At 37.7% G+C, this 26,393-nt stretch overlaps 1 protein-coding gene across 1 annotated transcript; it reads right to left on the bottom strand.

The window, feature by feature from the left end:
* Positions 1-2,214: 2,214 nt before the first annotated feature.
* Positions 2,215-6,646, bottom strand: dusp6 (dual specificity phosphatase 6). Its single transcript, XM_030136507.1, has 3 exons — positions 5,673-6,646; positions 4,549-4,983; positions 2,215-2,722 (listed from the first exon to the last, which is right to left on the bottom strand). Exons 1-3 carry the CDS (start codon positions 6,073-6,075, stop codon positions 2,409-2,411), a joined length of 1,152 nt encoding a protein of 383 aa, XP_029992367.1. The 5' UTR covers positions 6,076-6,646; the 3' UTR covers positions 2,215-2,408.
* Positions 6,647-26,393: the final 19,747 nt, after the last annotated feature.

The raw sequence follows: 26,393 nt of genomic DNA, 5'->3' as shown, positions 1-26,393 counted from the left end.
TCACACATGGTAAACGCAACAAGACAGAAACAATGTAGAAGTACAGGGAGACCAGATCACAGCTGATGTAACTAGACATAAACTATGTAAAAGATTAATTTAAGTTAGACTGGCTTTCTTTCATGATGTGACTTTCAGTTCACCTTTCACACAAACAGCAACGGGAAGTCGATTCGGTACTTCTACTCTCACCTGCACTGGTGTTATGAAAAATGTTTTAAGGTAACACATCACACCCACTCCCACCTTGTTGTTCTGATGATTCATGTTTTTATGGTTCAGAGGCAAAGTTCACTATGGTCAATCATGACTCATTCCAAGCATAAAATCAACAGACTGGGGGGGTTAATGTCTTTCTGCTGACTTTTTTTAGGTTGTTCACATTGAACTTGTTTTAAGTGCATTGTATGTTTCCATGTTATGCAAATAAACCCCGCCCCAAGTATCATTTTAGAAGTGGTGGTGAGGACAGCATTTTGGTGTTGCTTCTGCTGAAGATAAAGTTAGTTTGAACAACTTTATGTTATGAACTACAGATAAATTTGAGACCTAGTCATACGATTAAAGGTTAAAGGAAGACAAAGAAAAACTCGGATTTACTCACCTGTGTTAATCTTTTCCTTATCTATGATATTTTACAACATATTGAATGACTTCAGCATGATTGGTAAAGAAACCACATGAAGTTTTGAAAGGAAAAAAAATCATTATCTGATTACGGTGATAACACTGAGATACATATAATGTGAACAGGGTACCCAGTCAGAAGCCCAAAAAAACTAGTATTTTTTATTTATGTTCGATCAAATAATATGTAACTAAAGCTGTCAAATGTACTGAAGTAAAAAAAAAAAGTGTGTTTTACACTGTAGGTGTAGTGCAGTCAAAATATGAAGCTATAAAATGGAAATTGTCAGGAAAAGTTCCTTAAAATGTAGTACTCAGGTAAAACATTATTTCTAACCCTGCTGTGTCAATGGAAAAACAGTCATGAGACCCAAAAATTGTAGACAAAATAGCAATTTATTAATAACTTATCTTTTCTTTACATTCGTAAGAGAGGAGTGTGGAGGGGGCTAGCAGAGGTCACCAGTAAGGCTTCCTCTGAAAAAAAGAGGCATTACCTCTCTGGAGGGGAGCAACACAACCCTCTGAAGCTCTGCATCCTTTTCCTCGCTCATCTTGACAAATAAAAACTGCATTTCAGAGTTTCCCTGAAGAGGCAAGGCAAAGCAAAAGCCTCCTGCTTTGTCCACACATCAGAGACTTTGAACCCTTGTGCACAGATCAGAATTACCCACATTAACCCTCAGAGATGCAAATATTCAGACACTGTTGCTTTTATACATTGCTATTAAAAAAGATGGAAGTAGGAAAAAAAAGTCCTAGATGTTGTATATTGTGGAAAAAATTACTTTCTCTGAAGGCTAATGTGCAAGAAAAACATTCTGAGCACAAAAGTAAGGCAAACAACCACTTTGATTTGTGAGAGGGTGGGTGCAAAAACAAGGCCCATTGGCTGATTTCACACATAAAGCGAGTATCAAATATATATATATATATATATATATATATATATATATATATATATATATATATATATATATATATATGTTACACATGTACACATTTTTGCACAATTCTTGGAAAGCCTACTTGATTTTTGGCATAATCAATTTAAACATACTGATCAATATGCAGTTATCTTACATAAAAGTAGAATATGAAACAAAGAGAATCATCAGTACCCACTTGTTGCAAAGGGTATATACTAGAGCAAGGCTTTACTGTATTGTATTTTATATTAAGATATATACACAGTGTATAAATGTTTTGAGAGACTCCACAAATGTAAAATCCAGTCCTGTATAATGTGCCTTTTAAAGCTTGGGCACTTTACCCAACACAGGCGAGTCTTCACAGAAGACAAAGGCGACAATGCACCTGAAGGTCTTTGGGAAGCTGATGCTAGACCCCAAAACAAACATACAAAAAAGGAGTTGATTGTTATGTTTGCCCAGTCTGAACAATCATGTCTCTTTGGCACACCAGCCTTTGAAGCAGAATGTCTGACAGATCACTTAAAGTTTCCTCAGACACAAAAAGAGATTAAAGACCTCAGAAGTCGGACAGAGATATAGGATTGTTGAAAGTATCTGCACTCTTTACATGATTCTTGCTTCTTCCTCTTTTTTTACTGTCTCTCCTCATTTGTCCAGAGAAGCTGAGTCTCGGCCACACAGCCCTCCAGTAACCACGCTCAGCAGCTGTCGCCCAAAACCAGCTGTATCAATAACATCATGAGCCTGGCATGGCAGATGACCAAAAAAGAGAAACTTTTTGCAGCTTTTCCAACAGGAGGCTCACAAAACCTCCAGAAAAGACAGGGTTGGGACATGAACGTGTCCTCACGTGGACTCCAGAGGGTCCAGCTGGAAGACATTGTGGTTGGTGGGAGTGGTGAAATAGAGCTGCTGGCTGGGCACCACCATACGGTTGTCGCACGGGCTCTTGAGGCTGAGCGTGCGCTCAAAGTCCAGGAGCTGCCCCATGAAGTTGAAGTTGGGGGAGATGTTAGATTTCTTCATCTTGACGATGTCGTAGGCGTCATTCATGGAGAGGTTGAGCTTCTGCATCAGGTAGGCCACTGTCACAGTCACAGAACGGCTGATTCCGGCGAGGCAGTGGACCAACACGCCACACTTCTGACCTCGAGCTTCATCTGTTAGAGACAGAAACGATGAGACATTAGAGACCACAAGCAGAAGTGCACCTCAGATCTTAAACTGCCTTCTTGTTCTAAAAAAAAATTTAAAAAAACTGTGGATAAAAAGTGTTTTATAACTGTAACTTACTTTTTGCCTGAAGATTTATAGTTTTTAATTTGATAATCCATTAAATGTCAAAGAAAATCCTAAAGATAGCATCTTTTGCTTTGTTTTTCCATATGACAGTCAAAAGAAACCTTACTGAAGCATGATCAAGGGATAAAGTCACTTCACCATTTTAAATGTTATGTTTTCTTCATTTTTGTATTTGTCTGTGACAATAAACTGAATATTTCTGAGGCCAAACAACATTTGAAGGCATCATATTGAGCTTTTATGACCACAAATCTACTAGATCAGTCAATGAAATATTCATTATTTGCAGGTCTGCTCTTCAGTTTATCCTACTAACAGTCCAAAGCTCAAAAGGAACTCTTACTAAACATGTTAGGAGTAGGTTAGGAGATATTATTTACACATATAGACTCTCTCTGGGTGCAGTCCCTTCCTACAAAGCGAGAACAAAACTCGTGATAAACATCTGTGACATTTAAGTCAAGCTGTGTTGGGAGCTGGAGTGGGTCCAGGGAGGGGAAAGTGGCGGAAGTTATTATCCTAACTGTCTCTCAGGCATGTCAGTCAACAAACGGGGGCTGCGACGGCACTAGCACACATAAACAGAGCTGACATTCTTTCGTTTTTGGCCTAGAGTAGCCGGCTGGGAAATTGACTATTACGGTCTATTAAACCATTCTTCAGCTCGCCAGGGTTACTCTGACAATGGTGCCATTTGGGCGTGTAAACGTAGGAGTCATGAGGGCACCCTGTCAAGGCGAACAGGATGTCAACAGGGCCTGTAAATGGCTCCTTTTGTAATGTGAGGGAGGAGGGAAGAAGGGGGGTGGGGGTGCAATGCCATGTCCTAGATTACTTTCAATGCCACTTCCTTCCTGTTGCGCTCGAATTACCGCCCTCCCTTTGCTCACTCTCCCCATTCTCCTGTTTCAACGTCGCCCTTTGTGCTGCAATTACACAAGCCCTGGGACAAGAGCTAGGCCAGGATGTCTTCCATTGAAGTCAAATCATTTGTTGAACACTGTGTATTTTAGCCTGCGCACCATTAGAGGCAGACTTGTATTCCAGTGCGTCAACACAATGGCCTTAATCTGCCGGCTCTGTGTCCCTGCCTGATTGACTGATAATACCACAGCCAGGGACACCTCATCTAATCTCAATAGCACAATAAGAACCTAAGAACTTCCTGGCATTGATAAGACATATCAAATTAATAAGATTACGTCCCCTAGTATCTGTTCGGCCCCTATATTCATTCTAATATGTATTCAACACAATCCAACATCTTCATTGGCTTTTATCCTTCTTTTTGCTGGTATTATGACTAATGCTTGAGCTTCAAAATATCAGTACACATGAGTACGAAGCTATAGTTTACTTAAAACGATTTGTGCCATTTTGTGCTGTCTTTAAACTCATAACTACTGGACCAAACTAAATAAAAGTTGCAATCTATCTGAAATGATTTGATTTTTCAACTCCAATATAAAGTAAACTTTTTAGTTGTGTTTTATGGATGCAGACATGTGTTCTTCATAAAATCAACAACCTTGCTTGAATTGTAGTCCCTAGATTCTTGCCTGTGCATTGCTCTAATGACAGTCATTAGTTGCAGACCTGAATGTGGCTCAGTTTGCAAACAACCTCAGTGAGCTGCAGAAGGGGGGGCTCTGAGTGTGTTTTTCAGCTCTGCAGGATTACTTACCAATGAAGCTGATGGCCTCTGGGAAGAATTGTGAGAGGTTCTGGCTCCAGTGATCAGAGATGGGGATCTGCTTGTACTTAAACTCCCCAGCGTTCTCAAACAGGTTTGGCAGGTTTGGAGTCACGTTCAAGATGTACTTGATGCCGTATTCCTCCAGCACGTCCAGGTTAGTGGAGTCCTTGGCGCAGCCTAGGTACAGATGCGGCAGGATCTCCACGGGGAAGGAGGGCTGCGGGTTCGACAATGGGCTGCCGTCAGAGTCCGTGGCGCTGCTGGGGTCCCGGTCTATGTCCGACTCGATGTCCGACGAGTCGGAGCTGATTCGCAGACCCCCGAGGCCCAACACCTGGGCGGTGGGGGAGCTGTTGTTGGAGGAGCCGTCCAGGTTGGTTTCGCAGAGCGCAGGATACTCGGCCTGAAATTTACTGAAACCCCCTGAAAAACAAAAACAGAAATTACATTAATACACGTGAAAAGAAATGGTAGAAGATAAAAAATAATAATAATAATAATAAAAAATCCAATGAACATTCCACAATATGTGGCCTGGAAATATGTATCTCCGCATTCAAGTTCAGTCACATTCAGCAGCTGAATGTTCGGTTTTCAGAGTCTGAAGTCTTTATTGTCATTTAAACATGACATCATACTGCAAAACGACATTGCGTTGCATTGGTCTCAAAAATACAACATGAAACACTAGTAAAGAGGGTAAAATAATCAGTTTACACACACATATACACATATATATATATATATATATATATATATATATATATATATATATATATATATATATACATACATACATACACACTCACACACATATATATATAAATAATGCACATAATAAAATCTGTGATAAAAAAACAAAAACAAACTATAGGTTACAAGTTCGATGTTTGGTGGGCTATTTTATTTCAGTCAATTTCTCTCCTTAAATGACACTCAACTAAACACGAACCATTCACTAAACTATAAATAGGCCCACCATTAAGACTGAATTTAATTATTGAAAATTAAGAATCCACAGCCAAAGCGCCTCCTTCCGTCTGAGGCGCAAAACCAGCGCCTGTGAATGAACAGCGACCACGGGGCCCAAAATGTGAATGAACCGCACTCACCCTCCAGATAATAGGCCTTGTAGCCTTCGTCCTTCATCCTCCTCAGCAGTAAACCCAACACGGAGCCCCCGTCCACGTTCTCGTTCCACTCCCGGCTGTACTCGTCGTAAAGTACGATGGTGTCGGTCTTGCACCGGCGCACGAACCTCTCTCGGTCCTCCCCGTTGGAGAGCAGCGAGCGCACGGGCAGGTTGCCTTTCTTGAGCCGGCGGAGCATGAGGCTCGGAATGGCCACGTTGATGGCCGTCTCGACGTGCGACGAGTCGTAGAGCTCCTGGGCCCGGCAGTCCATGACCAGCAGGCCGTCCCTGCGCGTCTCCAGCTGCTCCCGGAGCCAGCCCACCGTCTTGCTGATCGCCATTACCGAGTCGAGCTGGACGACGGGCTTGAGCTTGTCAAGCATTTATAGGCAGGAGTCGGATGATTTCAGAAAAGGAGATTATGGTTGAAGGCAAGGCAACCAAAAAATTTAAAAAAAAAAAATCTGTCCACGGTTTTATTTTTAGTCTACCCGATCCACAACAACAGTTGCAAGTGAGGATAAAAAAGAAATAAAAGTACAAATCAGAAACCAGCTCGGTGTCTGGCGCGTTTGAAGCGGGTTCATAAAAATCAGTGATTTCCCCGATGCGTGTTGCCCACACTGGCGCTCATTCATGCATCTGGCCAGAGAGAGTCCGTGTTATTTATCAATGAGTCACACTGGCCCTGCGACGGCGCGGAAGCTTCCTCCGCTCTTATATAACTCCACGACTCCAAACGCTAACGCTCCTCCACTTCTAGGTTCCGCAAAGGAGATCCAGAGTAGAACGGCGATGTGCGGGTATAAACCATACGGATTCGTCGGTAGATCAGCCCTACTGCCTGCGGATGCCGCCTAACCGTATCCTTGTGTACCTGCGCTGTGAATCGACGTTCTGCAGGTTCTGGCTCAGTGCGCTCTCTGCGGCGCCAGGCTGCTGAATGGCTACAAACAGGAGGCGTTTCATTGGATACATTATGTCTGCCGACCAATCAGAGCAGGCCTAGTGACGGTCGCCTTGGAAACGGGGGCCGGATGGAGCGGCCCGTGTTGATGAATTGTTAATGAGTTTGTCATTCACAAAAACGGAGAGGAATTTCCGCTCCGGATCAAGTGAGTGCAAACAAACAGAAGAACTGCAGGGAGAAGGAAGGAAGGGAGGGAGGAGGGCGGGTGACTTTAACTCAGACTCAGACAGAGGAGGAGAGGATCAAATGGGTCCGCAACGTATTCCAATAATACAGGCCTAAATGTGCTTTACATTATTCAGCTGGTTTAAAGTTTCTGGAAGTTCAAATCCAGACAACCTGCGCACTCAAAGCTAAAAATAGTTGATCATGAAACATAAACTAAGAGTCATTACTTAAATTCACTATAAACGGTTATTTCAAAATGGAAATGCAGCATAAATAAAAGTTCTACATTTAAAGCAAAAATATCAGTTAGATGTGGTTAAAGTGTTTATTGTGTGGTGAAATAGTCTCTGTTAGTTTTAGATTTAGAAATAGAAGTAGTTATATAAATAATAATAAAAAAAAAAAAAAAAAAAAAAAAAAAAAAAAAGGTCATATAGCCTACAGCATGACATCAGTATTGCAGAATGTGCAGAATCAGTCCAGCTGGCTGACTTGAAGGAGCTGTGGAAGAATAAATGGATGGATGTAGACTATATATACATACTTAACACATTCATAGCCACATACTTATGTACCATATTGCAAATATAAATCACACACCCACTGACTATTATAGCTGATGTTTATGATTCAAATTGCCTCTATATCAGTGTGTTAAAGTTGTACATGCATAAGGTTGAATCAAGAAATATGACCATTGTTCATATGTACATTAGAGCATAATGACAGAAAAGCTAAGAAAAGGGACAGGAAGCACAATAAATAAGTGTAGAGACTAGACTAGACCAATATGCATGTGGAAAAAAGGTCTATACATATAGACATTGGTTTATAAAACAAGAAATAAAATATTCTGCATGTAGTTAATTCTGCAACATAAATTACTTTATATACTATGTTTACTTCAGTCTACAGTAATACATCGTATTCTATCAGATCATATGTTTATATCTTGTCATGACCTTGGAAAAACATCTGTTTTCATCTTTTTGATGATGCATTTCCAAGAGGGTCTTAAAGAGTAAATTTAGATAAAAAGCTGTTAAACTGTTGCGCCCGCAACCCGGCCCCGGATAAAGCAGAAGACAGTGGATGGATAGATAAAAAGCAGGACAATTTAAATCTTGATCCATAAAGGAACATTTTTAGATATATTTTATATTATGTTATAGTAAAGAAATATTAAATAAATGTATATTAAACATAAAAAAGAAAATACCTTTTCTTCATCTATGAAAGCTTAATATATAGGACAACAGTTTTATCACACTTCACTTTTTTTTTTTTTTCCTTTTTTTGACATATTCAATAAAATTCATTTAGAAATAAAACCAATTTAGGGACCAATTTCTTCACTCTGCATTTGTGAATACAGACTTCACCCTGGATTACTATGAAGTTCATGATGTATTTAATATAGGATGTGTGAGGGTCACAGTATGCATTGAATTTTAATATTGCAGGATTTCTGCTGGTAAAATTTTCCTTGCTGCCACACCATACATTTGATACCAAAAAAATCATCACTGTTGCATTACACTTGGTCTACATATGTGTAATATATAATAGGCCTACTATTTTCAGTAGCTCCATGCCACTCTGTGCTGCTGTACAATTTTAGCCCTGTATTTTTTTTACTCCCTAAGAGTTATGTGCATGCTCCAAACCGTCAGGCATGCACAACTGCATTCTTTTCAATGTAAACATCCCGTAGTGAAACTTGTCATACTGAATTTACCTCATTTATTTATCATTTGCTGTAGTAAATTTCACTTTATTTGTATATTTAAAACTACACAGTTAATGGGGGTAAAAATAATATGGGTGTAAAACCAGCACCGTGCATGCTGTACCAAATTTACCCACATAGGGCGCATGTGCAAAAATACATACATAGGCCTACATACATACATGCATATATACATACCAGTCCAAAGGGCAGCTGAGTGTGCACGCTGATAGAATGGACAGGGAGGGCATGAAAAACAATAAAAAAACAACAACAAACTAAATCTGTCAGACAAATGGAGTGTAAAGAGTATGAAGTACAATTTTTGCCCCTGAGATTTGGTCCAACAGAAAGATGAAGAAACAGAAAATGAAACCAATCAAGTGCAACTACTTCAAATGTGTACTTGTAATTCTTGTTCTTTAAAAATAATTACTTAGTTACATTACACCACTGCTTATAAGTCGTACTTCTTTAACAAATAACCAGAAAGGGCAGAGGCATAAACCTGGATTTAAAAATATCAAGAAATACCATAGTTTATGATGTAGTTTTAAAGCGAAAACATATGAAAGAAGCTGCAGAAACTGAAACCCTCAGTTTCACATTAGTGACATTAACCTCTCTTTTCTCTAGCCTCCCCCTGTGAAGCCAGAGGTCAACCAAACAACACCTGGTGAGGGGGTCATGGCTTTACACAAAGCCATTAAGAGGCATGGTGAAAAGACTGTCTCTTAACAGAACATCCTCCAAAGTCTGTAACTGCAGGCTTTATAAAGACAACTTTATGAGTTTTCGAAGGTAAAATGTTATATTTTATAATTTTACTCATAAACTGATATTGCTTTGGGTAATAGACATACTCAGATCTTGTTATTTAAGTCACCTACAGACACATTCCTACAACTTATACTGAATATTTAATGTGTTTTAAAGTGAATTTTGGGGAAAATAATTTCAATTTCAGCACAGTTTTGATTAATAAAAATAAAATAATGTATTCTTATAATTCATGAATGAAAATGAGAAAAAATCACTGCTGTTTGACAGATTATCTATGTAGTATTTCATTATTCAGTGAAACCACTCTTCAGCTGACATGTTTCCAATACTCGGCAACATTTCAGTAAGTAAACTATGTGAGTATAGTGTAACCAAAAGCTTTCAGACATTTTACTTGTCTGGTTGTCACTGTCAGCATGAGCCTTTTCATATTATCATACTTTGTAATTGAGTAAAATAACACTGTGTCATATGATATGTTTGTAATATAATTGATAATAAGTGTCATATATATATATATATATATATATATATATATATATATATATATATATATATATATATATATATATATATTTTTATTTTATTTTATTTTTTTTTTTTTTCTCTTAACTATTTAGTCCTTATTAGGTTCACCAGAGGCTATCCTGGCTGCCTATACACCCTGAATGTGTCACCAGTTATGTCAAATACATGTTCTAGTGATGCAAAAAAGTTGGAAATCACTGGTCTGCATTTTAACAATGTTTAAAGTAAAGATGTGTTATGTATCCTGTGTTTTAACTGTGTGGCATTCAGTGTTAATGTGCAGTGCCACATTTTACTGTATTTCTTACTAATACTTTTATAATATTTTCCTTTTTTGGTTTTGTAAAAGCCCTGTTGGGAATTAATATTGGGTACAAACACTAGGACGCTTTTATGGGATTTCTGTTTTCGATTTATCTATGTGTATATGGATCTGCCTTTGTCAATTAAATCACGAATAAATAAATATTCAGCTGAAAAGTAAAGTAGTGAAGTACAAGCATAATATTTGACAGTGACATGTAATAGAGTACAAGTACCAACCAGGATAAAATGGAAGTATTCAAATAAAGTGCCATTACTTCAGTGTTTGAGTAAAAGTAATTTCCATCACTGACCCTGGGGTTTTGCTGTAACATCAGTAGAAAAACTCAAACGTGTCGGTTCATTGACATTCATTTGTGCTACTGAAGTGAATCTACATCCCTGATGCTTTCATGCAATTCCCTGCACATTTTTTAATAGACACAGGTAAAACACCATTGTGCGCACAGAGCAGCAGAGCTATTTCTGTCTGTGCAGCCTTCACTCAACTGAAGAGGTCCGTTTATGTGGGTGGAGGTGTTTCAATACATCACATTCTGTTTCTCTTTTTATCTCTCACTCTGACTGGAATCATTTTAATGTTCCATCACTTTTAGAAGACCTTTCTCATGAATTCCTGCTTCCTCAGTGCAAATTTCTGGTCACTTTCCACTGTGTCTCCTTGACAGGGTGTGTCCCTAAAAGCCTGTTATTGTCAGAAGTCATCACTGAGCTGGATCTCTGGCATCTTCGCGTCCTCCACACCCTTTTAACACACACACAGAGGACCAGGCCTTAGCCCATACAGAGCCATCGGGGCCGCTGATTCCTTCCCATTGGCCATTAATGGGTCCCACTCCCACATTGAATACACAGGCACAGTAAACAAATGACACATTTCCCCTGGGTGAGTTTTGATCCCCATCAGGGACTGTCAGACGCACAAAGGCTTCAGTAGACGACCTGTTAATTTAACATCACTGGTCCAGATTGGGGTTTGATCATCTTCAAGTGACAACACAACACATAAGATAAATGATAATCAGTGTGTAATTAAATTTGTTTCAGTATTACTGCTCTGACATACACATGGCATCACTAAACCATATCAGATTCAAATGATTTGTCCATATACTGTAAGTTAAAATAAAATAATACAATTACTTTGACTCCTGGGAAATGTAGTGCTGCAGCAGCAATGAGAAAGGAAAATATTAGGTGTGAAATAGTTAAAGTAACCAGACATGCACACATTTCCTGAAGGAAATGTAGTCTGTGTGCTTGCCTCTTGCTGGATTTGTGGACTTGTGGCTAGATGCGATGTAAAAGCAAGAAATAAAGGATTGTTTATAAAGTTAAGCAACAAAAGTAATTGCACAAAAACCAAGAAAAGGGGTAAAACCAATAAAGGGCCCTTTTAGGGGTTATAAAAGGAGACTGAAAATATAATTTACAATCACCCACTGAGTCTATCACAGAGATAGATAAAATGGGCCTTAAACAGTATGTAAAATGGGAGTCAGTGGTCAGGATGGGGGGTGGGGCAAACTGAGGTGGGAGGGACAATCTCCTTATAAAGTCTTCAACAGACCAATTACAGCCAGGTGAGGAGAAACATGGCAGGTGCACCTGATATGTACTAATGACTTGTGAAAAAGATCCAACCAAGAAAGAAAACAACTGTGGTATCTGTGTCTGGAACAAATGACACTGAAAAGATGGGAATTCACTAAATCAATTAATACTTGAAAGAATGTTTAATAGTCATGTCGACAGTGTGTGTCTGTGAGGGGGGTTGGGTGGGGGGTGGTTTTACATACATGACTTGAAAAGACAAAACACAAATAAAAAATGTTGATTAACATTCCTCCTTGTGGAGGAGACATGAGTGTTCATGTTAAATTCACTAACAAACCGCCTCTCAGTTTTTATAGGTGAGACTTGTGGTGAATCTTCTGAACGGTTCAATGAATAATATGTGGAAAAGAAGCCAGAATTGAAAAAGCAGTGATTGTGGGAACATGTTGTAGTCAAACATGTCAGTGACAGAAATTTAACATGGGAGGTAATGAGAGAAAAATTGGCATTTGACGCTTAGAGGCCTGTAGATCAAAAACAAAAAGTTTTAAGACTCATGTGAATAGCCTTTTAAAGAAAATAGTTTTTTTTTCAATAATTTGATGTATAATTTGTTGCTAAATTCCCATAAATGTGAGAGCTAAGAAGAGTTGTTTGTAGAGCGCTCTTAGAGTGGAGACGATTTCAGCCAATCAGCACTCAGCATTATGTTTCCAGTGTGTGCATGTCGTTTGGTTGATCATGTTTTGTGCGAAAATCGTACATGATATTACCACCACGCATCACACATAAATTCTTTCTGCTGGGCTGTACAAAGGCAATATAGAATAGAAAAGTATAGAATAGAATGTGTGGGAATGGTAACCATTTGAAAATGGACTATAAGGCAAAAAGCTGACCATTGTTTTAACTTTTCACCCATTTAAAGCTGCAGAAAAACAGTAACAATTGTTTAATTATATAGGATTTAGGACTGAAAAGATGAAAATAAAAGGTTCTGCTGTAGAACTGGAAATTCATAGTGTTATCTTCGTCTTTGTTTACTTTGTTTTCAATGTGATGCAAGGTCAAGAAAAAACTTTATCCTTTATACGGGGAAAAAACATCTCATTACTTTCATGTTCCTGTACCAACAGTGTTCATATGCATTCAGACTGACTCCGAGGTTCTGTCATAGACCAATACAATCATTCACACCATTACATGAATAATCCCTTACCTGGTAGAATGAAACATTCAACAATGCTGAGATATATGGCATATTTGGGCCATTTTAAGTCAAATACATTTTGAGCTGGGACAGAGGGTGATATTTCAAAAACAAAAAAAGTCACATTTTTCGAAGAAAAAACTTGAATACTCTCTTTGATTAAAAACACATTTATGAGAAAACCTGACACAGAGAAAAACTTGCATTTATTTATTTATTCATTTTAGAATTTTAAAGATATAAAATCTCAGGAATTATATGAAAGACTTATTTATTTATTTATTTATTTATTTATTTATTAGAAAATAAAATGTAATTTAGAATATTTTTTTCTAGAATTTCCAGCTGTCATACGTATATCGGCTCTACTACATCTCAGAAACAAATATTGTACTTTTTACTCCACAACATTACATTACTGATGCAAATTTAACATTAAAGATATTGAACCTATGCTTTTTAATAACAACCATGAGTTTATTCATACCCAGTACGCATGTAATGCAGATATTTTTCTTGGGCGTTTTAGCAAAAAAATAAAATTCTTCCCAAAGTGTAGATTTTCTAAACTCTAAGTTGGAGAATGATGGCGTCGCACCCCATTTTGCTCATGTCTGTTATGGCTTTGTGTAATGAAGCACCTGAAATATCAAATCCAGGTGTATAAATCAGTTTATGACCTGCAGTAGATTGCGGTCAGCGTGGATACCTTTGGGAGACGGACCACATTGGCATTATGGACAAATCCATATCATGTAAAGAATACACTTCCACAGCCCAAACCAACACTTAAGGTAACTTAAGTTTATAACCAAACTTGTTGCTGCTCCACCTTCATGGCAGATTACAGCCTCTGTCTGCTACATCCAGCATTATCCACAGTGTCCACAGGTTGACCAGCACTTTTGACCAGTTTGGAGTTGTTTTTGCATTATTTACATGGAAAGGGATATTTAATAAAATGAAGATTGTGTGGACAGATTTTTTTTTTTCAACTGGAGGAAGAAAAATATCTGTTTAGAAAAATATTCATGCTGCTATGGGTGGGGCATCAAATGAGTCCACTGTTCTTGTATCATAATCTGGCTAACGCATATCTCTCATTGACTCGTATTTATGGCTAAAACTGACCTTGACCTTTGGCCAACAAACTACTGTCAAGACATCTTTAGTCCAAGTGAACATTTGTATTAAATCAGGAAAACAGTCCTGGGACATGGTGACAAAGTGAGAATAGGCTTGAGGTCACAGTGTCCTTGACTTTTGAGCATTAAAATGCTCTCAGTTCATCAAGTCTGAATTTGATACATTTTTGCAACACTGTCAAATCATTCCTGAGATGCAATCATAACGGTAACAGGCTGACTGATGGACAGACCTTTTAATAGAAATATGCTGTGGAAGCAGTTACAAAGAGGACATTGCTAGAGTTGTTTCCACACCTTTTGTCTCTTGACAAAGTATGTATTGGCTCACATTTCACATTAATGTCATCATTAACAGCTCCACCAATTAGACATTTTCCCTCTAAACTTATCACATGGTTTCATCGCCATGGTAGTAGGAACTATCCAATATTTCTCCAAAATATGTGACCCATAAAACATAAAATATATTTATGGAATGATGCAGCACTTACAGTTAAGGACAAAATTATTAGCCCCTCTATGAAATTTTAAGTTTCTTCAAGATTTTCCTAAGTACTTTTTTAACAGAGCAAGGAATTTTCAACATAGCATTTCTGAACATACTAGTTTTCTTTAGAAGGCAAAAATTATTTATATTTGCAGACCAAAACAGCATTATTTAGAAAAAAAGTAAAATAACCAGGGACATTATTATTAGCCCCCTTTAAGAAATGACCATTTATTAAGTCATGGCACAAACCACTTTTGCGCAATGATGTGCTGTAACTTCACAGGTGATGTGTTTAAAAGTGATCAGGTGAATCAAGTGATTTCACTTAACATTTAAGTTAAAACATGGTATAAAAGCCTCAGTATGGCTCATTGAGCTGTCAGTTGAGAAAGCACCATGCCCAAAACTAGAGAAATCCATTTGGACACGAGAAAAATGATTATTGATGTAGACAAAGCAGGAGAGGGGTGCACAAAGCAATCCAAGCATTTCCAAGTGTCAAGAACTGGAGTGAGAAGTATAATCCAGAAATTCAAAAACAGCCACACAGTACAGAACAAGCCTTGGAAGCCTAGGAAGTGAAAGATTTCAAAGACCCTGGAAAGAAAACTAGTGAGAGATGGGTCTAAAGACCCCAGAACAACTGCCAAGACACTGGTGAATGACTTGGCCACATCAGGAATCATAGTCTCTAAGAAGACAGTCACTATAGCTCTGAACTGGAATGGACTGAGAGGATGCAGACCAAGAAAAACTCCACTTTTGAAGAAGACACACCTTTAAGCCAGACTTAAATATGCTCAGGACAACCTGGAGAAACATTATGCATACTGGAAGTGTGTCCTATGGTCTGATGAGACCAAACTAGAGCTCTTTGGCCATAGAGGCAGCGTTTATGTTTGGAGAAAAAAGGGAGAGGCATAGAACCCAAAGAACACCGTCCCTACAGTGAAACATGGTGGTGGGAGTATTGTGTTGTGGGGATGCTATAGTGCATCTGGAACTAGAAATCTGGTCAAGGTGGAAGGAATCATGAACAAAGAAAGATGTGGAGATTTTGAAGGAAAACCTTCAGCAGTCAGCAGTAACACTGGGTCTGGGTCATTGCTTCATCTTCCAATATGACAACAATCCAAAACATATATCTCTCTTGGTGAAGAGCTATCTTCAGAAGACCAAAGTGAATGTAACTGAGTGGCCTGCACAGAGCCCTGACTTAAATCCCATTGAAAATATTCGGGGTGACCTAAAAAAGAACATCCATGCCAGAAGGCCACCAAATCTGGAGGAGCTGGAAAGATTTGCCAAAGAAGAATGGGCTGGGATTCCTCAAAAAAAGTGTCAGAGACTTGTAATAAAAAAAATACTATGACTGCAGGCTGTTATCCAGCAAAAAGGAAACACAACTGACTATTAGGATCAGGGGGGCTAATAATTTTGACCCTGGTACTTTTTGTTTTTTGTGGAATATTTTCATTTCTGTGTGCAAACTAAAATCATGTAAGCATCCAAAATAAAACTAGGATATCTAAAAAAGCTGTGTTAAAAATGTGTTGCTCTGTGTAAAAGCACTCGGGAAATACCTTTAAAACAATGACATTTTTGTAGGGGGGCGAATAATTTTGTCCTCAACTGTACTACTTATCTACTCCGCTTATCTATTCATATTTAGAACCACTTTGAATGTAGGACTTATTTGCACTGTGGTATTTACTTAAATAAAGGATCTGAGAAACTGGATCTGGTAACACACAATATGAATAAAAACATTAGTTGCATCAGTCACTTTTGATTGCATATAGTGTTAACAGTGAAACATATAGTGTACACTGGCTGAAAATATAATCTCCATTTTTACAAACACCCATTTAAGTCAGTGTGAATTTCTCTTAGAGCCACTGTGATCATTTCTGTCTGAATAAAAATGTGTTTTGACAGCAATTTTATCTCTGCACAGCATCTCACACCTCAGTCACAGCTCTGCAACAAGATCGCATCAGCGTGCAGCCGGAGTTTATCAATCACTGACAAATATCCTGTGTCACAATCTGAGCCGATTCAGCATTACAGGCTTGATACTGAAACGTAAGACAGCACGGAACTGTTCTGTGCATGCCTGCAACAGTTCATGATTCATTTTGATCTAGATTAAACAGGCTGTTTGGTTCAAGGGCATTTAAAGCAGCTCCAGCCCAGGACATATATGCTGTATACTGAGTATTTGTAGTACAAGTTTTCTGTTTAGTATCTTGAATATATTTATATACATAGTCAGGTGTTTTATTCATATAGCACATTTCACACAAATCAACGCGATATAGTGTTTTATAGGAAAGAAAATATGAAATACAAGCCACAATACTTTTTTACAGGGGTTCACAAACCTTGGCTGTTGTCCTTTTAAAATCTCTCACATACATACTTTTTGTATCACAGATGAATGGAGTTTAATGTGCAAAGACTCATGCTAAGTGAGGACAGTTGCAGCCAAAAAGTAAAATTTATTCAAATCAGATTATTACTCATACAGTGTATAACTCAAAACTCTTATTCTGGAATGTATGTGAAGGAAAATGAAAGCAAAGGCCAAGCATGCCATTGTTATGGTTCTAAAAAAAGACTTGTTATATTAGTAAAACCCTCTCTTCGTCCAATAACAATTTCAAATTTTGAATATTTGACTCAGTTCATGGCTGTGACCAGGGTGAGGTTGTGGAATGTGTAAAAAAAATCAGATCTGTATAATGAATTTGAATGCCAAATCACAGTGCCACTTTTATGGACTGATTGTTGTCGTGAATGTACAGATATAAAGAAAATTGAGGTAGATGAAGTTTTGTCATACTTTATAAAAATGGCACATGAGCGAAAAGAAATACTCATGTTTCAGCCCCAGGTTGTCCTCTGTGTTGCATAAACTGGACCATTGGATAATTGACAAAAAATATCTACAGCCAAATTCACAAAGAACCCCCTACAATGAATCAATGAATGAATGAATGTTTAATATTGTTTGGTCTACTGGTAACACTGTTATGCTTAATGTCCCACTTGCTGTCAAAGTACTTGGTAAAGTGCTGTTTTTAAAAGTGTTATATAACTAAAGATTATTATGATGATAATAGTGATTATTATTATTATTATTATTATTATTATTATTATTATTATTAGACTAAACAAAAATGCACTCAAGAATAAGATCTGACCAAGACTTTCAAAAGGTGGTCTTGAGAAGGGCATCAAAATTACTACCAATTTCAAGTACTATATGATTAGTCACCATCAGTACAGCTGTGAATTTGTCATAACCTATTTACAAAAGATTTTGATGTTTCAGGTTTTGTTCTACGTTTACTAATTGGTCCATAATGAAAACTGTGGAAAGCACAAACCTTCATGCACTGAGCTCCTCACAGTCAACTGTCATGTATTTTGTGTCTTTTACCTCCTGAGTATATCACATCTGTTACACAATCTACTGAAATGTCTTTCAAATTAGACTGCAGCTATTAATGTAAGCAAGGCAAGATGGAAACATGTCCTGTCTAATAATTAAATTAATTTTCGTTTGTCATTGAATAATGACAAAACATTATGTTCTGCTTCCTCACTACTAACAGCTGAAACAATAACTGCATCTCCAAAGAAGATGAGCACATTATTTTGTGTTGTCATTAATGTTGCATGTTCTAAAACTATTACACCAAATGTGTTTGTCAACCCTATCCTTGGTTCTGGCCCACACTGGTTTGAGAGCTACCTAAAGAAGGTTTATATCAGTGGCGATTTCTCACAGACTGCAAGGGAAGCCCGGCTTCCCCTAGAATTACAAAAATTAAATGGTTAAATATGTACGGTTGTGTTGACATTTTATTAACTACAAATGTGTTAGAACACGTTCATTTCAAAGATGAGTTCGTTAAGAATCAGCTTCATCACAAATCAATGGACGCGATGTTGTTCACTTTTCATACATTCCTGTTGCGCTGTTTTCTCATTCGATCTCTGCTCAGTGCATTTGCTCGTAGACTGTGGGCGTCTCTGGGCTTCAATGGGACTGAGTGGAACAGTTTTTTTCATTGCCTCAAAACTGGACGGTAATTGGATAAATACCACAATATTGTCCCGCCCCTGGACGCCGGGCATCTCTGGGGGTGAATGGAGCTGTGGGCGGAGCTTGGCCGGGCTGGACGCCAGAATCCCACGTGCTGATTGGAGGATCAGTCGAAAGGCTGAATCCCGTTTGATTGACAGCTGTTTTCAGATCTGCTCCTTCACTGACACATTTCAGTTTAATACCGTCGCACATTCTGCTGTGAAATCAGAGAGAAACCACTACGAAATTACTCGTTCATTTCTTGCACTGTAAATAAAACACACTCATTGGACTTCCTTGTTTCAATTTAACATAATTTCAACGTTTTCTTGTTTCAGTTATGTAATTAAATCATTTCTTGTTTGAGTTTATTATCGTTTTGTAGATAGTTAAATCAATCAAACTGTCGGCTAGGTCAGAGTGAAAGGAGCATCTCTTGTTTAAAAAGGCTGAAGTCTTACACCCACAACACACTGGGCCAAGGTAATCTAAGCTCTGCTGGACATTCAGAGGACACTGGTCCAGTCCCTGGAAAAGACGCCGACTTGGTACGATAATAATAATAATAATAATAATAATAATAATAATAATAATAATAATAATAATGATGGTCACTGACCATTTTCTTAAAAAGGAACGGAGGGCCGAATTTATGTTTAAATAACTTGACAATTTTTTTTAATGTAAACCGACAATGAGCTTCCCCTGTCTGAAAGACGAGCAGCCGCCACTGGTTTATATCATAAGAAACACAATAATAAGCTCCATTTTTTTTTTTTATCAGATAAAGCCATAAAACCATCAAAGTCATTATTTTTTGTTTAGGCTTGCAATTTGTTTTTTTTATTTCTGTTTTATTTCAATTATGAGTCCCTTTTTGTTTTATTTTATGTGTTGTTTCACTTAATTGGTGATTGGTTACTTTATCAGGCATATAGAGGAACAATCTAAACTTCTAGAAGATGAAAAAGGTTGGTTAAAAGCATACAAAACCACTATTCAATAAGGTCCTGTATTGCCCATGTGGTTTATCATGTATCATATGAATAAAAAGTCTGACAAAAACTGTCAAGCGTGTCTTTGTCTAATTTGGCTCCCAATTTCAACTAGACAAAATTGAAAATGCTCACAAAAATGGACAAAGTCACAATGTCCAGCACTGTTTTTTTTTTTCTTGTAATATAATGGTTTGTGGTTTTGGAGAAAGACACAACCTGAAAATGTGAGAGGATGCTCATGTGAAACGTTGTTTCCAGAGCCACATCATGAGATCTAACAATAATCTCGCCGACCAGAAAAAAATGTCTCACCATCCCCGCATTTAGTCGAGAGCGGCGGCTCCTTCCACAGTGAATGCGGTACAAAGAGTCCATATTTAATGATGGGGACAAAGAACGAGATGAAAATCACACAGAAAGGGGCCAAGAGGAGCAAAAAGAGGGGGCCAAGGGCAAAAAGGGAGGCAGAAGAAAAGCGAGAACAGCAGGAGCAGGAGGGGGTGTTGGCTGGTGAAAGGGACCAGAATTCATTTGAAGGTGAAAAAAACCCAGCTTGGTTCCTTTCAGAGGGACTTCTGTCATGCTGGGGGATTGTGGGGGGGCATGCTGCAGGGGCCAAAGGGCCAATGTTAACGCCACACACTTCATATGCTAACACAACTGTGGGTGACGAGAGGGGCTGCTGGGAGCGGAGGGGTCTGCTCACACTGCTGCTGTGTTTGAGAGACATTTGGAAGGAAGTGGTTGTTTTTACATGTGCATCAGTACATGCATTCAGGACAACACATTTACATAGAAATGTACAATAAACTCACCTCCCTCTGATGTCAAAACCCTGGTCATGAACATATTTCCAATATGAACTTTAATGTTGTTTACGAACCCTACAGAAAAAATCCATTTTACTTTGCACATTACACTTTATTGTTGCACCTTACTGTTACTGCTTTTCTCTCACCTTACACCTGTGATGTATAGTGTGTTATCTATCTATCTATCTATCTATCTATCTATCTATCTATCTATCTATCTATCTATCTATCTATCTATCTATCTATCTATCTATCTATCTATCTATCTATCTATGGCCTTTAAATCCTCATATACATGGTATGTTTTGATGACATATAATAGAACTGCTGGATTTTTGATGTTGATGTTTGGCCATATATGAGCCAAACTCATTTTTATTACAAAATCCGGTTCATTCCCCATATTTCCAAATTCCCAGTATCTCAGTATCTGAAAATTTAAATTGTGTTTTCTAGGACTAGAAACACATGAAGCAAATTGGAGATGGTCACTTGGGAGACCTCTGGTGAATTCACATGGCATGACATGGATCGTTCATGCAAGATTGCAATACAAGGTATGCAAACCTGCAGCACTCAAAATTTTTTCCATCATGAGGCAAAAATTCTGTACTTACTTTATACTTTACTCAGTTGGTTTGGAAGGAAATAAGAAGTCTGCCTCCTCTGGAACGTGACAGTTTTCACACAGGTAGGGATTAAATGCATGATCGCCAGCTGCATTTACAGATCACTGTTAAGATGCAGCCACATGTACCATGTAGTACTGTAAAAATACAACAATACAATAAGGATACATAAGGAAGAATGTTCTTTTTTCCAAGGCAGTTGTCAACCATCGGAGACTGGGATATATACAGGCAACACTATCCCAGTTACTGTAATTAGGTCTCTTAAAACCAGGATACAGCTTTAACAAAGCCTCCAGAAATTATGATATGAGGATTACATGTACAATACAGACACCAGGTACTTCTATAACACGATCAGAGAGGGGAAGGTACATGGTGGATATCAGACTATCACCAAGACAGGCTCAAACCAACCCTCCTCAGTTCAAAGATTAACATTTGAAGGCCAAGAACTCTGTAGTGATTTTTTAAATGAATTTTCCCCTGTAATCTCTACAAATTTATTATTTTACTCACTACATTTTTCAGTGTACAGCAAATATGTTCCTATATTTGTTCTACTGGTCATGCAAATGTTAACATAAGCTCTGAGTATATTCAAAGGTTATCATATTCATATTCACATTTTTGTACTTTGCTGCTGTAAACCTGGAATTTCCCCTTGTGTGACTAATAAAGGCATAGTTTATCTTATATCAAAACAGAGAAAACTGGAGAAAAAGTGTCTTTTTCAGCAAAATATTTTAAGTGTGACTAAAAACAAGTGCCTCCATCTTCTGTCAATGATCCAACTCCATGGGTTTTACTGGTGAATCAAAGTTGCAGAAGATGACAGTGTTTCCATGCTCACTATGGAACCTCCGAATGTCCAGATAGGTCATATCTGATGACATTTTACCTGAATTATTTGCAATTAATGATAGGATTAGTGGTTAAAAAGGTATTCAACATTCTAGATCAGAAGATGCTTGAGGTCACCGGTGGCTGTCTACATCTGTGAGGGTTAAACAATGTTAGTGATGCAATAATAATAATAATAATAATAATAATAATAATAATAATAATGGATTGGATTTTATATAGTGCTTTTCTAGACACCCAAAGCGCTTTACATTATTGATCCACTATTCATTCACTCTCACATTCTCCTTCTGGTGGTGGTAAACTACATTTTTTAGCCACAGTTGCCCTGGGGCAGCCTGACAGAAGCGTGGCTGCCAATTCGCGCCTACGGCCCCTCCGACCACCACCAAACATTCATATGCCCTCATACACCAGTGTGAGTGGCACTGGTGGCACGGAGGGTGAAGTGTCTTGCCCAAGCACACAATGGACTGACTAGGATAGAGCGGAATTCGAACCGCCAACCCTTCGGTTATTGGACGACCCGCTCTACCACCTGAGCCACGGCCGCACCAAAAAACCAGTGGGGGGAAAAAAAATTTATGTGGTGAAAGTTAATATTTAAAGTATGGATGCCTGATTAACACCATCTTATGCACAAACACATAACAAACTGTGATTAGATGCTTGAAATGCAGCATTATCCTTCATAAAGGAAACTATTCAATACAAACGGTCTCCATATGAATTGTCTGCTCTGGTAAATGTTTGATTGTGTGGCTGGTTACAGTTGACTCACCAGGAGTTCCATAACATCTGACACAAGCCTCATCTTAGCATGCTTGTGTATGTATTTCATCAGATCACACTATAGCTCTGACTCTGACCTTTAGATCTTACATTTAACTATTATGAGTTAGTGGGATGTTCACACTGACCCCAAGTCAGACAAATGGAACATGCTGATCTGATGCTTCAGATCAGTTACTGGAAGCTCTGTGTCACCGCCTTCTCTGATATGCAACACAAAAGGTTACAAGGAGGGTCAGAGGTCACATAGCTGCTCTGGAGACATTGGTCACAAATTTCCCTGATATGTTAAAAATACCAGAACATTTAATTGACCTGGAAAAAATGTTAAAAATGTCTCACCCATCATTTTCCCTCTTTCTTTTCTTTTTTCAGTTATATTATATCATATCACATCATGTATATGTGCAATCACTATGTAATTATGTAAATATCTTTAAACTTTATGCTTACATTTTTATACTATACTTTTGAGAACGTTTATTTCTACCTGCCTTCTCTTTTGCAATGGTGTGTTACAAATTGCTGTTGTAAACTGTTAAATTTCCCCATGGTGAGATCAATAAAGTCTTATCTTATCTTACTATTAAATTGTTTGTGCATTCTTTTTGCGGATTATTATTTTAATAATTCTACTATTTTTAATGTCATTTGCACAGTCAAAAATGTGCATTCACTTCATTTTACACCCCACAATAAACAGTCAATGGAAATACATTAAAAACACACACAGACACTGCATCATCAGGATGTTGCACCACATATTTAGAGAAAACAATCCAAGAAAGTACCCCTTAAACCCCCAATCTTCACATTTACATTTCAGATGTTTTTTACATGTACATGACTTACTGAGCTTTGACTGCAACATGTAAAAAAAAAACAGACCTGTCGAAGGTTGCGTACGTTTCCCCTCAGGCTTATATCTGCCAGTTAACAGTCTCATTGATAACAGCCTGTCTATTGCTTCATAAAAACAAATGAATGAATTGTCAGTACTGCGAGTTCTCTTTTAAAAAACAGGTTACAAAACAGAAAGAAATGAAGAAAAACATTATAAAACACACATTTATTTGCAACTGAAGCCAAGCAATTTAAAAGTTGTGTTTAAACCAAGTATAAGTATTGGAACATCATTATATACAAGTAGAACTGTAAAAAATATATACTTAAATACAAGCAAAAGCCCTGCATGAAAAGTTATTGTTGAAGTAAAGCTTAAAGTACAGCAGTGTAGAAACTGAGGAAACTTCCTTTGTGTTCCATGGGAATTAACTTCAGGGAAAAAAAAGGTGGTCAGTGGTGAGAGACAAATCATTTCTTGAGCCCATGTAAACTATGCATTTACGTACATGATGTTTGTCAATTGATAAGACAATTTTTTCAAATTAACCCATACAGACCAGGCATTACTTTTATGTCAGTTTCCAAATGAAATTTTCTCTATATCTAACCTTTCTTAAGTGATTAATCACCATTAATCTGTAATATTATCCTCTGTATATTGTATTTTATCAGTGTAAATCAGGTATTTTCATTTACTGATCATGCAGCTGTTCATAAAAGCTCAGATTAAGGTTAAGGGTTATTATATCACAAACAGAGAAAACTGCAGAAAAAGTGACTTTTCCAGTAAAATATATCAATAACTGAACATAAAACAAGCATTTCCATCCACTGTTACTGATGCAACTTTACGGGTATTATTGGTTAATCAATATTGTAGAAGATGACGGCGTTTCCACGTTCACAATGGAGCCTCTGAATGTCCAAATGGGCAATATCTGATGACCATGAAATAATGATAAACTGTATTTTACACCAATTATTCACATGTATTGATAGTATCAGTGGGTCAACAGGTATTAAACAGTTTAGATCAATGGATGCTTTTGGTCAGTGGTTGAGGTTTGGGTCTTTATGGGTTAAAAAAGTCACAGTTCCTGGTAGAGAAATCTAGTTTAAACAGCTCAATGGACCGAATCTTTCAAAGCATATGATACGGGTCACAAACACCAGAACGGCCCCTGCCTTGGCACAATCTACTTCAATCTTCAAGAGCAAGGTGAAAGAGTATTAAAGAGGTGAACATACATCCAGTCTGGTCATGTTTAAACTGCCAAGACATCTTCAGACTTTGAACAGTTTGTGGATAAAGACAGTTGTGACAAGGTCACATCCATGATTTTCAGGACTGTAGTCTTTATATTTACATATTTTCAGTCTCATACTTCAACAGTAGACTGAGACTTAATTGACTTGTAAAATTATGCTGAGACTGACAAACATCACAAATAGTACCAAATATTACTTGTCTCTCATCATTAATTGTAATACAGTTTTCCCAAAGTAAACACCAATGGGGCACAACCTGAATGAGCAGGTTTTCAGATCTGTTTTAGCAGCAAATGAAGTCAAAGTGTTGTGTATGCTTTTTCCCCTGAATGTTGGAGGCATATTAGATTATTTGAACATATTGAAATAAAAGGGAAAAACAGTGTTTGTTGAACTATTAACAACTGAAAGGTGAGCCATCTACACACCACAAATCAACTACTTTGGAGACCACTGGTTTAATTTTTAACAGTCTATGTCTCATCTGAAAAGAGACTAAAACTCCAAACATACGTGGGGCAGTAAAAAATACAAAATTTTCCAGATGTAGATGAATAAACCACGATAAAATGGAAGCCCTTCATATTTAAGTTACAGTACTTCAGTAAAAAAATACTTGTACTTTCAGCACTAAATGGGTTTCTTTTCCCTCCCTCCTCCATCCCTCCTCTTTCAGAAGCTAATCTCATCCTCCTCCTTGTTTCTTTGGCACAGGCTGCTCGTCTCAGATGGGGAAATCCTTTGTCCTCAAACAAAGACTCACCATATGCACTAATCAGGCCTGGATCTGGACCTGGTCATGTCTGTGTGGTGAAGTCTGCACATGACACACATAGGAAGTGAGTACAGAGGAAGAGATGAGCGATACTCAGGAAGTCTGTTTGTCCTTTAAGCTTTTATTAAAATGGACCGAAGTTGGGAAATTGTGCAGGGATCAGTTTGTAGGAGATTCAGACTCTACCCAGATCTTTTTATACTTCTAATTTATAGTGTACAATGTATATTGTTTGCTCTTGTGTATATTTGTCTTTACTCATGTTTGCTGTGGTTTTATATTGTTATTGAATGTGTGCCATGCTGCTCGCACACTGTAATTACCCTGTTTGGGCTAAAAGTGCATCTATCTATCTATCTATCTATCTATCTATCTATCTATCTATCTATCTATCTATCTATCTATCTATCTATCTATCTATCTATCTATCTATCTATCTATCTATCTATCTATCTATCTATCTAAAACGACATGAAAGAACATGTGACTAGTTTATATCCAAGCATGACATCAGCTAAAATAATTAAGAAAACTATTTAATGTTCCCCTTTCACAAATAGGACTTTTGACTTGATGGAGTTTTTGGTCCATTGCTAATCAAAAAGTTATTCAGCTGTATAAATCAATATGCAATAAATTATTTTGTGTCAGGTTTTATGGCATGGACAAACATTAACCCTCAAAGACTGTGACCACCCTCTGTGGTTAACCTT

The sequence above is a fragment of the Sphaeramia orbicularis genome, chromosome 6 (genome assembly GCF_902148855.1).
Source record: "Sphaeramia orbicularis chromosome 6, fSphaOr1.1, whole genome shotgun sequence".
Lineage (NCBI taxonomy): Eukaryota > Metazoa > Chordata > Actinopteri > Kurtiformes > Apogonidae > Sphaeramia > Sphaeramia orbicularis.
Note: the sequence above shows the minus strand (reverse complement) of the source record. Positions and strands in the feature narration are given on the sequence as shown.